The 14,487-nt window shown below is 46.1% G+C and overlaps 1 protein-coding gene across 1 annotated transcript in view; it reads left to right on the top strand.

The window, feature by feature from the left end:
• The window catches only part of MB21D2 (Mab-21 domain containing 2), a gene marked incomplete at its 5' end in the record, with an annotated part of 60,515 nt that extends 49,614 nt beyond the window's left edge, over positions 1-10,901 (top strand). The window contains one exon of the mRNA XM_082319564.1: positions 9,543-10,901. Coding sequence (XP_082175690.1) covers positions 9,543-10,807 — 1,265 coding nt within the window. The 3' untranslated portion in view covers positions 10,808-10,901. The remainder of the gene's footprint in view (positions 1-9,542) is intronic.
• Between the last annotated feature and the right edge of the window lie 3,586 nt (positions 10,902-14,487).

Here is a 14,487-nt window from a genome sequence, read left to right as displayed (position 1 = left end):
ACGCTTAAAAATATGGACACCGTATGGACACCGTGTACAGTGTTAAGCAGGGTGTAGCAGCAAGCTGTTCTTATAAGCACACTTTCTGCCCCTTCTTCCTTCTGTTCTGCTTGTCAGCTGCTCTCAGACCTCATCACACATATTCTTCAGACCCTAAAGCACCTCCTTGACTTGCACTTCATATTCTTTGTAGGCTTTCAGCTTTCAGACACTCTTATCTTAGTTTGACTAATATGACTCTGGAGTAAGTCCATTAGATAAGCAGACTGGCAGGCTGGAAACCTGACATCAATTTGGAGGGTGACTCTTGAACTCTTCATTATCCAAACCAGAGTTGCACAGCGATGTAGGGCCTCCCTCTGCAAGTGCCAGTTCCAGCTCTGGAAGCAGTCTAGACCCAATATTGTGGTCTCTGAGACCTGAGTATTTTAGCCAAGCAGGTCACCGCAGTAACACCACTGCTGGCTTTGGTGCCAGGGTGGGTTTGGGTGTTTGTGACAGCACTGCCCTTTGCTGTACAGGCACACCCTTTGAATCTGGGCTTTTTCTTTCTTTTTTTTTCTTGTTTTCCCCTTGCATCATGAAATACTCCTCTGCATTGGCATACAGGATTTCAGCTAGCTGGGTGCCTTCCACCAGGGCACATGGGAACTGCGAAAAAACTGGGACACTACTTTTAAGATTGTTTTTAAAGATGACTTTGGAGAAAGAAGCTGATTTCTCTTACGAGGGGGCGCTGGGTCCCTGCAGAGTGTTCTATCACCGTATCACAAGATTTCTAAAAGGAGCAGAATCAGTAGGACACTGGTCTATCAGTCTGCAAAGAGCAGCTTCCTTCGCTCGCCTCCCATATCTGACTAAACTGGTATCACACGGTTCAGTCTCCCCACTCCCCTACCAGCCCCTGCCTGCTTCCGCCAACAGTCCTCTCAAAATGTGCCTTGTAACTAAGGACTCTCCTAAAGAGCTGACTCTTCCAGTTCTTCTGCGTAACAAAAACTTGTGCTGCTCATAAATAGATTTGCAATTACCAAGGGAAACAAGAACCCGTGCAGCCCAGCTGCATCAGAGCCGACCTCCCATCCTGTCTTAAAGAAGCCCCTGAAATTCAACACATGTCACTTGGGCATAGCTGGGAGACTCTGCAGGGATCTTTTCTTTGAACAACATTCCTCTTCTGCAGGATCTGCTGTTTGCAGCAGGATTGTCAAGGAACCACACAGTGCCTGCCTAGTGTCTTTACGAAAAATGACAAAAGCTTTTTGTTTTTTGTCTAGCCTGGGGTTTCATGTATTTCTTTTAGCACTCGAGTAAGAATTGCCTGGCCAAATCAGAGGATCCTGAGATTTATCGTGAGCTTACAAATTGGTTCTCTGCTAATAACATCTGGTGTCTGGTTAGTGCCATCTGAGTAATTCCAAGCACTTTCTGAGCATCCAGGAGGTCAAACTTCCTTAGCTTTTGGGGCTGACAGGAGGGTAATGATTTTATACAGAAGAAAAAAAGGTATGCCCGAGGTTATGCATCAAACTGGGTAGAACCGGGAGGGAAACTCAAGAGTCCTGGCTATGCTGGGTCCTGTGAAAGGATTAAGCAGTAGAAATGAGGGAGGTGGTGGTATATGTGGGTGATCCCTAGCCTTGCCTATAGAAGACATCACCTATACAGGGAAGATCTCTTCTATATGTCATCTCCCTAGGCTGCCAGGGGGCATGAGGGCATACAGCCAGCAATAGTGTTTTTTGGCCACCCTGCTGGGGTGAACGGGCACTACCCCTGCCTTTGACAGCAGGTATATCAGCTCCCTGCAAACCTGGGTGGGCTCACCAGGTTTGCAGGTTTGTGTTAGATCCTGGGCTCAGGCTCTGCACCTCCGCAAAGTGTGGTTAGTTTCCCAGTGACACATTTCTGCATATCCCAGAAAACATGCCTGGAGCTGGGGCATGCAGTGCCACAGGGCAAGCTTCCCTACGAGGGCTCTGTGCTGCTGCTTGCTAAAAGTGCTGAACCAATGAGGGCAAATGAGATCTGTTGAATCAAACACAATTCCCAGCATTTCTGGTCTCCTCAGAGACGTGATTGCTTCCTGGAACCCCTCTGGAGAGCTTCCCTGCGTGGGAGTTGACTTGCCCCAGGGCCTTGGATGGGTCTATGGAGGAATTTAAACATACAGCCCTATTGATGTCAGTGGGGACTTTCTGATTTCTTGTATGAGAGGTATGTACCTATGTTTCTTCTCAGGTGCTGGGGATGCGATAGCAGCAGCATGATGCTCACTTTCTTTCAATATGATTACTAAAAAATGTTGCTTAAGACAATAGCCAGGTCTGTGCAAGACTGGCTGCAAGTAACAGGAGACTTGTGCTAGAGCACAAGCTAATGCTTTGGGAGGGCACACTTTAAATGCAAGGTCAGCCAATGATCAGTGCCAGAACACCACATCATTGCTATTGATTGAGGAAATGAGTGTCCAAATTTCTTGTTTAGTGGAGATTAAGTTACCTGCAAAGTAAGAAGGGAACAGGGGGAAGAAGACATCAATGAGAATGCCAGCTCAGGTGTTGGATTTCTCTAGAGAAAATCTCAATTTTAATTCTGTACGCTTTCTCCTGGAGTATGAGGAAGAGAGGAGCAGGGAGAAGGACACTTCTAATTTTGTCCAGTTCTCCTTTCTCTCCCTTCTGTCCATGTGCATGTGTTGAAGTGTGTAAAGTGTCCAAGTGTCCCAGTTCTTCTGATCATTCACAGACAGCACTGTGTCCCTAGGCTGAACACACAGTGCTTTGGGTCTCTGGGCAGGGTTGGAGAGGGTACTCTGGCATCTTCTGAAACCCATCGTGGGGCTGAAGGGCAGGTACCAGGCATGTTTATTCTGTGCTGCAGCTATTTTTAACAGCTGATGTTACACAGGCTCGTGCTGCTTCTGAAATCAGATTAGATGGCAAAGTCAAGAGGTGAGCGGAGAAGCTCTGTAATGAGGAGGAGCAGCTAACATCACTTGCTGAATTGCACTGCACAGCTGCCTGCAGGCTGCAGCCAGCCCCTTACCATTAACCTGGGGTCTTTTCCTTCTGGAGAGAAGGGGCAAGCTCTTGGCTGTATACCCCACAGATAAGCTTGTGTGCATCATTTACACGTCTCTGGGGATCACCATGGCCCTAAAGGTCCTCAGCAGCCTGGCCATGGTATCTTTATGGTTTAGTAGCCTCTTGCTTGTCTCCTGTGCTGGTGATATGTAGAATACATTTTGATCTTAAGAAGTTGAAGATGATCTGTGCAGGACTACATTAGCTTTCTGAGTCAGCTTGGAAACCCTTCCTGGCACAGAAAGTCTGCAAGGACAGGGGTGTTACAGTAACTCATAGTCCCAGCTACAGGGAGCCTTGCAGGCTGTGCGGGAGGAGTGAGTGATGCAAGGGTCAAGGAAGAAAATCAAGGCTGTGCACTGTGTGGACTGTCTCCTCCCCAGCAGGCTGGTGTGGAACGTGAGCAAGGCGTTTGCTACTGCAGACGCTGGGGTCTAGGTTGGAAAAGAGGAGCAGTGCAGAGCTAGTGCCTGGGTCTGGCTTGGCTCCCAGAAGAACTCCTGTGATATGCTTCTGCATGCAAGGTTCTGCAAGTCCTCCTTTGTGGAGCCTTTCTGAGCACCCCACTGCTCTTTTGACCTCTCTCTAGTTCCCATGCAGCAGAAGTGTCCCTTAATTCAGTGACTGCCCTGAACATCACCACATTCAGTTTGATGAGACCAGGTTAGACTAACAGAATGGCATCTTTCTTTGCTCACATTTTATTTTGGTGGCAATGGTTGTGTATCTAAGGCATCAGGAAGGAAGGCTTCAAGAAGGAACCCCAAATTAGGAAATGCATATGTTAGAAATAAGTTTTTGTGTAATTTTTTTCTTGTGGTCAGTTTCTTCAAAGACAAGTCTGTAGGTTCCTCCTTATTTACACAAAGCTGGTCATGCAATACCAGCAGATCCCAGCACACACTGCAATGGTCGTGAAATCAGTTCATCTGAAGTTCTGTAATGGATGGAGAGCATCTTTGCATTGCCTTTTTTTTTTTTTTTAATGGGAAGAATAATCTCTGTGTCATGTGCATCAGAGTCTCAGTTCATTCAAGGATGTATCCGGAATGTAGGTGTTATGTAAAAATAAAATCTCTTTTCTCTGTCTTTATTCTCCTTGTATCACAGTGCTTGGCATAGAAATAAATCTTACTTTCCTGCCACTGAGGGAACAACAACGGAATAAAATTCTGTCTGTAGAACTCATTTGCTCACCTGCGTTACTCTGAACTGACTGTTTAGTGAACTAACCAGCAAGCTTGGCCTACAAGTGCTGCTCCTAATTCTCACATTCCCTGCTTTTCTTATGTTGTAAGCGTACTTACCTGTTACGGTGTCAAGTTTTATAGCTTGGGAAGGTCTTAAACTAGTTACACAGCTAGGAAAACAGAACTTCTTTAAGGTGCTTTAGACTGAAGTGGTAACTGAACACCAATTTCTTACTTAGCAAAATACCAGTTTTGCCAAACAACCTTTTCAAAAGAACATGTCACACAAGATATGACTGCAAATTATGCGTTTTGCCTGGTAGCAGCAAGAGACTTCTTAAATATCAGTGAACCTACTGTGATGCCATGAAAGCTGGTCCTTCAGCTAAAATAAATATTTTTGTGTTTGACCCTACAAGTTCTGGGTTTGGTCTTTACAGACAACTCCACAGGGCTTCTACAAATTTCACAAGGTTATCTCTAACCCCTATGCCCTCCTCCTCCCAGGTGGTCCTGGTACTGAGATGGAAAGAAGAGAACTCAAATGGCCCACTGGTGCTATTATCTTAAGTACTTGGGTCAAGTACCTATCTTGATATTTTTCTTCTTTGCGTTTGCACTTACATGCTTGCTGAGCTGGAGTGCCTGCTCCTGTTGTACGTAGACGTGGTTCTCTCAGCTTGTGTTTGGGCTGTTGAAACTTGGGATGAAAGCTTTGCGCCAGGGTAGTGTAGGCCATACAATGTTGGCTAATGAGATGCCTTGAAATCCCTGCATGTTTCAAATAGATTTATGAATAAGGGGGGCAGTTTGAACACATTGCAAACCCCTAAAGCCTTAGTGAATCCTGAATTTGGCCATCTCAACTATTTATAGAACACTCTATGCCTATTCTAAATATATTTTCCTCAAGGGGACCTCATCTCAACCCCCTGCTCCACAGCTTAAATCGGATCAGCAATGCTGCTATGATCTGTTAGCAAAAATTCCTTCTCTAGCTCTGTGGCAGAGCTGCAGATGTTGCTGGTCCAGGCCTTGGAGGGGAAATTCTCTGCCAGGCAGAGCTCAAGTGTTTGGATTTAAACTCTGCAGCCAGCTGGGTAGAGAGATATTGATGATATATTGGGTCATCTCCTGTAGCCATTGCCTGATTATTTTTTTTATATTCCTCCTCTGCTGGTAGGTCTAGAGTTCTGCAGGGGGAAAACCAAGTGACTTATAGGCAGTGTATGGCACCTTTCCCTTTCAGAAGTCTTCAGCCTTGCAAACTAGGCTTAATGGTGAGCACACAAAGCATTTTCTTTCTAGTGGAAGTGTAAAGAGTGTTTCGTGGGCAGAAAGCATTTCCTGTTGCAAGGATGCTTGAAATCGGTGCTCTCTTTTCCTTTCTCTGCTGTAGGGAAGTGTCTCTTCTGTGGGAGTGCCTGCATGACAGTGCTTGGAGAGCCGTGCTTCTGACTCTACAGGATGGTTCTTCCTGAAATGTCTTCCACACAGAAGCCTCCTCTTTGCTAGCTGGCATTTTGTAACCCCTCTGGCAGTAGAGCAGGCTGTGCAGGCTTTGTCCAGTGCAAGCTTTGCTTTGTGTTAGTGAAGGCAGGAGTGCTCTAAGATGGCATAGAACTAACATTGCAGGAGTGGCTCCTGCTCTAATCTGGCTTTGGAGGTTGATCATACATGTTCACTGTTATTTTCCAGGCAGATGAGCATGGGGCATTTAGAAAGCAGGGTTTGAGTCCCACTTGCTGTTGATTGGATGGGGTCAGACTGTCAACTCTATTGCTCCCACATAAGGACAGAGGATCTCTTCAGGCCAAGGAGAGCAACTCATCCCATGGTAGATTCCGTAGTACAGAATCTCTCCCTTTTAGAAAAATCATATGATTTTTCAGTCAAAGGCTCTGGCTGTACCATAGGATAGAAGTTGTGGTGCAAAGGGCACACTGCAGAACTTCACAGGACATTTTTTCATCCTTCAAGTTTAAAAATATTTAGAAAAATACATCCTCTATTGAATTGTATATGTTTGAACAGTTTCTTCTGTAGGCTAGTTACATTCTATCTGCCTCTCTCAGGAACATCTGCAGATCTGCATGGCAGATGCTGCAGATCACAGTCCTGAGCAGAAAATTTTGGGTCAGTGTGGAGGCAGGATGTGTCAACAGGACCTTACATATCCTGAATAGCTCTGGTGCCCCACACTAAGGGTCAGTACTGACTTACATGCTCAGAAAAAAACAACTTCTTCCAGTCCCTATGATGTGATTGACCCAAACTCTATTCCATGGGTCTTAGACTCAACTTACAACTGGGGTGTAAAGCACCAAGACTGCTTGCGCTGGTTCAAGGACAGGATTTGGAAGCAGTGTGTCAGTACTGTCTCCAGAAATCATGTCAATTTAGGTACCCATTAGAAATCCCCTTCTGGGTGCAACGAACTAGTGACTGCTGCTCACTTGACCTCAGGGACAGAGAAGCCTGTGCAAAGCTTTGCTACTCCATAGATCAGGGTAATGTAGCTGACTCTGTATCTAAGCCTCAGAAAATGTTTTTGAGGTTGACAGAAGCTTTTCTTGGTTATTGTTACCCTTTAAGGATGAATGGGGCAGCATGTGGCAAGATCTCAGAATGGGCTTAGCTCAGGACTTAGCAGGAAGAGTTTCTTAGCAATCCTCCAGTATTTCATCCTCTTGCAGCCTCTGGAGCTGCATGAAATGGAAAGGGTTATGTCCTTGCCTGCCTGGCAGGAAAATCATCCCAGCTCAGTGCAGCAAAATGGATTGGGTCCAGTGCTCTTGGAAGCAATAAAACAGGTAAAGTGTATTGAACAAGGAATTTCACATGGGGGATTTCACTGTGACCCTGAATATTGTCCCAAGATGCATTCCCCTTCACACACAGGCCTCTTCCTACAGTCTCCTTGGCTCTTCCAAGGAATCAGTGTCATCATAGCTTTAGATTTTGCTCTCGTCGTGGCTTACCTGTGTGCATGCAGATAGCGTTTCCTTGCCCCTGTCCTAGCTTGCAGGAACGGACAGGTGAGTCTCTCCGAAAGCAGTGCAGTGCCACTCAGGCTAGTGCAGCACTCAGCACCGTGGGGTGCTGCTGCTGCTGCACTCTGCTAGGGAGAGCCACTCAGTTCAGGCAGTATCTGTGATCCCATGGGGATGCATTAACTCAGGAACGGCTCTGCAGTACCTGGGGCTATGCCAGAATGGGTGCTCAGACCCTGGTGCTGATCATTTGCGTTAGCATTTCGGTAAAGAAACACTCCTAATGTATCTGTCTGTGGTTCCTGGTCTGACAGTGTGATTGGCAGCTCTCTGGCTCACCTAGTCATGCCTCTGGCTAGTTATTCCCACTGATGTCTCTCTAAGACTGGCTTCCTTGTAATGGAAGGTCTCCATTTGACCACTCTTTATATAACCAAACTATAGTGCCTTTCAAAAAGCAGAATAAGTAATGCATGCCAACAAAAACTAATACATTTGTGCTTGTAAGAAATAATGATATATCCCTTTTGCAGTGCTTATAAGAAATCCAGCTTCTCCATTCAGAGTCACTGGCCTGAGTTTCCTGATGGCCTGGGTGTGTTGTCTGAACTGAAGCTGGGAAGGAATCAAGAGCATTTAACCTCAAGACGAACACCAGGAGTGAAACAGCCCAGATAGCAGAAGCAGACTACAGAGCAGTTGAAGTGCAGAGCTCAATTTTAAGCCTAATTTGAACATTGAATGAGGTGCTAATATCTCAGCTACTGTGTGGAGTCTCTTCTCAGTCTGCTGTTCGCGTTCTGTGAACAGAGTATAGTGGTATATATAGAATACACAGGGAAAAACTAGCTTTGCGCAACTGGTGCGGGCAGTGCAGGGTGAAGGGAAGTGTCTGTTTTTGGTGATGAAAATAGAAATCTGTCTTCATGTCTGTGCTCTTGGGAGCTGATCAGATATTTTATGGCATGATACCATCATTATAGCTTGAAGAACCAATTTCAGAGCTGGCTTCTTGTCGTGGTTTAACCCCAGCCAGCAACTAAGCACCACGCAGCCGCTCGCTCACTCCCCACCAGTGGGATGGGGAGAGAATCAGAAGGGTAAAAGGGAGAAAACTCGTGGGTTGAGATAAGAACAGTTTAATAATTGAAGTAAAATAAATTAGAACAGTTAAATAGGCAAAGCAAAAACCGTGCACGCAAACAAAACAGAACAAGGAATTCATTCACTACTTCCCATGGGCAGGCAGGTGTTCAGCCACCTCCAGGAAAGCAGGGCTCCATCACGCGTAACGGTTACTTGGGAGGACAAACGCCATCACGCCCAATGTCCCCCCCCTTCCTTCTTCTTCCCCCAGCTTATATACTGAGCATGATGTCATATGGTATGGAATAGCCCTTGGGCCAGTCTGGGCCAGCCCTCCCCCCGGCTGTGCCCCCTCCCAGCTTCTTGTGCTCCCGGCAGAGCAGGGGCAGTTGAAAAGTCCTTTACCACTGTGAGCGCCACTTAGCAACTACTTAGCAAGAACAAAACGTCAGTGTATCCTCGACATTGTTCTCATCCTAAACCCAAAACACAGCCCCATACCGGCTACCAAGACGAAAATTAACTCTATCCCAGCTGAAACCAGGACACTTCTGTAATTGCCTGATAGTTTAACCTGTCTCCATTCCCCTATAAGAGGAGGACGTGTTGCCTTCATTCATGTTGCCCTGTTCATTAGTAAATGTAAAGCAAATTGTAAAACCAGACGTGCTTGAACTAACATTTGTAGCTATTCATTCACTCACGCACAAACCAACCCCCTGATGCCAGTCCAACTTTTTTCTTATACCAGAGAGAAAATAAGAACAGTGAGTCAATTAGTATTCTCTTTTCTTTTTGAAGTATCGGGGAACCAGTTGGATACCATGAGCAACAATACAGTGAAAAACTGGTTTAGAAGGTGTGTAAGAAGTTAAATTTAGTCATGGAAGTAGCTTTTCTGTGTTTTACCAGAGGCTTCTGCTTTTTTCCATTGCTCCCAGTACGATATTTAGGATGGACTTCACCCATTCCCAGGACTGCAGGAAAGGCCCTGCCCTGAGTCAGGTGGGACTAGAGGTTGGCTGAGTCCTAGGCCTGATGTACCTTTGTGTTACACGAACAGTGACGGATACCTCTGGTTGCTTGTGTTCCTGCTGGGCCTGGGATGGGTTTCAATCCTGGTTAAATCCTGTATCCCAGATCTGTTTGCCTTCTCTTGAAAGGACTTCTCTTTCTGTCTTTTGCAGGCATGGTTCAGAAACTTGACCAGAAGCTGCCTGTAGCCAACGAGTACCTGCTGCTTTCAGGCGGTGTGCGGGAAGGTGTGGTGGACATTGATCTCGATGAGCTGAATGTTTATGCACGAGGCACAGATTATGACATGGACTTCACCCTGCTTGTGCCCGCACTGAAGCTGCATGACCGCAACCAACCAGTCACGCTGGACATGCGCCACTCGGCTTTGTGCCACTCCTGGCTGAGCCTGCGTCTGTTTGATGAAGGAACTATCAGCAAATGGAAGGACTGCTGCACAATCGTGGACCATATCAATGGAGCTACCAATTATTTCTTCTCTCCGACAAAAGTTGCGGACTGGTTCTATGACTCCATTAGCATTGTTCTCTCCGAGATCCAGAAAAAGCCTCAGCGAGGGATGCCAAAGGTGGAGAAGGTAGAAAAGAATGGGACTATCATATCCATCATTTTGGGAGTGGGCAGCAGCCGCATGCTGTATGATATTGTCCCTGTGGTGTCCTTCAAAGGTTGGCCAGCTGTGGCCCAGAGCTGGCTGATGGAGAACCACTTCTGGGATGGGAAGATCACAGAGGAGGAAGTCATAAGTGGGTTTTACTTAGTGCCTGCGTGTTCCTACAAGGGGAAGAAGGACAATGAATGGAGGCTGTCATTTGCCAGAAGTGAAGTGCAGCTGAAAAAGTGCATCTCCAGCAGCCTCATGCAAGCCTATCAGGCCTGCAAAGCTATCATCATCAAATTGCTGTCCCGCCCCAAAGCCATTAGTCCGTATCACTTGAGGAGCATGATGCTGTGGGCTTGCGACAGGCTACCAGCCAACTACTTGGCCCAGGAGGATTACGCAGCCCATTTCCTCCTGGGTCTCATTGATGATCTCCAGCACTGCTTGGTCAACAAGATGTGCCCTAACTATTTCATCCCCCAGTGCAACATGCTGGAGCATCTCTCTGAAGAAACTGTCATGCTGCATGCGCGGAAGCTGTCCTCAGTCCGCTCAGACCCTGCCGAACACCTTCGAACTGCCATCGAACATGTCAAAGCAGCCAACCGGCTAACACTAGAGCTCCAACGGCGGGGCAGCACCACCAGCATCCCCTCCCCGCAGTCAGATGGAGGGGACACCAACCAGCCTGACGACCGATTAGCCAAAAAGTTGCAACAACTAGTGACTGAGAACCCCGGGAAGTCCATCTCCGTCTTCATTAACCCAGATGATGTCACTAGGCCCCACTTCAGAATTGATGATAAATTTTTCTGAGCTTTTGTCAATGTTTCTTGGGATTTTTTCTTTTGTTTTGTTTTTAAAAACTCTTGCAGTGTGCAGGTTTTTTCGTTTGGTTTTCCTTGATGACTTAGTCTCTTGTTTTTTACATATCCAGCGTAGATTGGATCTGTTGAGAGCAATCTGAATAAATTATAATTCCTGGTTCTGCAGGACGGTGCAGATTTTGAAACAGTATATTACTATTTCATATGCTGCTTTGATTTTTTTTCACCCACCCAGCCCCATTGTCTGTGAGTAGTTTCTAAAGGAGAACATACACCGTAAACACACATGCCACAGTGTAATGTAGATTTTTTTTTCAAGCTTCCATACATTATGTACGTTGTTGGGCCTGGGGAAGGGAGAACTCACCTTCCATTGCTTCAGAAATCCAATTCTTTTTCCATGAGCTTCCATCGCCCGAAAGAAATGAGGAGAAACTCTGGGTTGGAAAGTACTACTGGTAATTTGACGAGGCCAAATCTACTGGGCTGAAGCCCCGTTCATCTGTTCTTCATACTTCTCACACTAGGGGAGAAAGTTGACTTCAAAGATGATGATGCAGCTTTTGGGAGAAATAGTTGTTTCTGTTTTGAATTGAATTGAATTGAATGTAATTATTCATAATTGGACCATGTACAGTCCAGAGGGTTGTTTCTGCTGCTTTTCCATGTGGAATAAGGTTATGGAATGTTAGTTTTAGTGTGTGTAATTATTCAAAGCCTTATTTAAATTCTATTAAAGAACATACCATTATAAATGTTAATTGCACTAATGAAATCTCTGCCATTACCTCAGTCCCACTGTTTGTGTTTCTTTCATGAATTAGCATCTGTTATTAGGTCTCAGTATTGCAGATTGCTTGAGGCCCCTCGGGTCTCATGGTTTCAGGTGATTTCTTGATTGTCTTTTGTAAAAGGCTCTTCCTTGTTAGCCCTGCTATGTGTGAGAAGTCAGATTTTTGCATTGGCATATTTCTTTGGATGCGTATTGTGTGTTGCAGTGCATATTGCATTAATATGTATTGCATGGTGTTGAAACAGGTTTACCATTAGATAAGGATGTAATGCTAAAGCAGTGGTATGTGCAAAGTGAAGCAGCCAGACCTCGAGCAAAGGAGCTACCTTGCTTCTGTAATGCATGTATTAGGCCTGATCCTTTATGGCAGTTACCATTCCCTTGACTCCTGTGGACTTTCTGACTTACCCTGGGACATACGAGATCTTCCTTTGGTCTCATGTTTGCAGAAGTTGTGTTTGTATGTAAACTTGTGGTGCAACAGTAGCCTTGAAAAACACATACGCTTTTCTTTTGTGTGTAGGATAAGATGTATGGTAACAAGGGTTAGTCTAAGCCAAAAATAATTCCAAGAGTTCAAGGACAGAGTGACTTTTTGTGGCTGGCTGGCCAGTGACTGATATTTAGGCCTTAAATCAGCAATTTGGGCTTACTGATTATCCCAGAGAAGCTGTTCTGATCCAAACTTGATGCATGTTTTAAAATGTGATTATTAGAGCAGGTCGAAGTATTTTTTAAATATTTGACAGACAAATGAGGTGCATATCTAGTAAATTCTAACAGATAAAAATTGTGTATGAAAAACGTGTCACTTTTTTAGCCCAGCCTTTCTGGTAAAGAAACCAGGCTGGTGGAGCAACACACCAGCAGCTTTGGAAACTCCTTTATTAGATGGCAGGGAGGTTTCAATACCTGATCTAGTGCCCAAGTCATGTCTTAAACCGAAACTTTGGCTCCTCCATCTCTTGGGCATATTTGAAAACTTTGCCCCATTGCTGTAGCCAAGATGTTCACATTTACCCGAATTTACTGGTGCACACTTACATGAGCCTGAAGAAGCTCTCAGAAGTTGCTGGCTAGATGGAGTGGATGAGGATTTAACTTTACAGCACAATTGGCTCGTGATCGTGAGCCCCGGTGCAGCTGCGGTTATGGTCCAGGGAAGGACATGTATTGACTTCAGCGGAAGCAGAACTGGGTCCTACCAGTGTGGCTATTGCCAAAGATGAGTCTCCATTTAAATCTGTGCAACCTGCCAGGGGAGGCAGGAGAACCGACTGGGAATCCACTCCAGAAGTGCTTGGAAAATGCAGATTCGTCGAAATGATCTTTTCCCCAGTCTCCGGGACTTCTGTCTGTCTGTTTGGAAAAAAGAGTCTGGGCTCCAGGCTGAAGTTTCCCGTCACCACATGAGAGAGACCTGCTCAGCACAAAGCAGCAGTAGCCTGGCAGGCAGAGTACTTCCCCGGGAGTCCCCGTGTCTGTGCCGGTGCTCCTGAGTTATGCAGAAACACAGCCTTCCTCATGCCAGTTCTATGTCCTGATGACCAGCAGTTTCACTAGCCCATGTCAAGCTCTGGTGTGTGCTCCTTTTTTTGGTTTTAATTAAAAAACATTTTGAAAAGTATCCATCTTGTTCTTCCTGCGTTATGAGGAAAATGTGTGTGTGTTGGGGTTTTTTGTGGGGAGAGGAGGCTTGGCTTTTTACTGGACTGGAAAGCAATTTCCTGGGTAGGGCTGAGAGAACGTTGTATCCTCTGCCTGGGCCGTCTGTCTTCCAGGGAGGCAGAATCCTACTCTCCAGGAGGTTTTGAATCTCAGTCTAGTATTTGCTCCTTTCCACATACTACAGCTCAAACTAATGAAGCAGGTTGCCAGCCCAGAGAGGTGATGTGTGCTTTGTATATCGGAGAACATCAAAGGCTCTATTTTCTCCCTCTGCTACTGTCCCCTTTTGCCTTTGCACATATGCTGGGACAGACTTGCGAAATGCATAGGTGTCTATGTGGGATTTCAAAGTAATGAGTGGGTTTAGATACCAGTTCTTCACTACCCCCTGCGAGTTTCAAGGGGACTGCAGTGCTTTTTCTGTTGAGGAGTTCTTGAAAGTCCTTCACACGAGCATTTTAGAGCACCCAACCCCACGGGTTCAAGACTTGGCCAATCTGACAAACATTGGAGTAAGAGGGGATTTGCTTTAAACTAGCAATGTAGTCATCTTCCCTACTGACGTCAAGAGGAGACAAGTCAGTGCTGTGAGCCCATGTCTCAATGGGGGATTCAGTTCTGCGCCCACTGCTATGGGGGATAAGAAAGATTTATTTTGCTTTTGCCCATTAGTTACCTTCCTGCTGGCTTCTCCCTGTTGGCAGGTGTTGTTGCAAAAGGACTGGGACAATTAGTCGGGGGGCTAGCTGCATGCATAAGAATGTAGGAGGTCTCATTTATGTGTCTGCGTGTTACTGCCTCCTACACTGTTAAATGGGAGTGGAGTCCTAGCCAAGAGGGTCTGGCCTTGAGGCATCAGAAAGGTGGGAGGAAGAAAAAGTGCCCTTCAGAAGCTCCACTTCCATTTCTCAGTGTGGGCCTCCTGGAGCGGCCTGGCTGTGGTCCTACTACTGGGACAAGCTTTTGCCTCTGCTCTTTCTGTAGGGCTTGTAGCCAGTAGCACAATGGGAGGAGCAGCTGATTTGACTGGTTCCAGTTGCCACTTCTTCTGGGAGACCCTGAAGAACCGGTCAGTTCCTCAGGGGGACACCTGAGCTGCTGCAGAACTGACAGAAACTCCAGCCAGCGGGGGGCTGCTCTCTGTGCTGCCTTGGGGAGGGTACTCAAATTAGAGCAGACGGAAACAACAAAAAGCCCAAGAGTTTTGT

The sequence above is a fragment of the Platalea leucorodia genome, assembly GCF_965183815.1.
Source record: "Platalea leucorodia genome assembly, chromosome: 8".
NCBI lineage: Eukaryota > Metazoa > Chordata > Aves > Pelecaniformes > Threskiornithidae > Platalea > Platalea leucorodia.
Note: the sequence above shows the minus strand (reverse complement) of the source record. Positions and strands in the feature narration are given on the sequence as shown.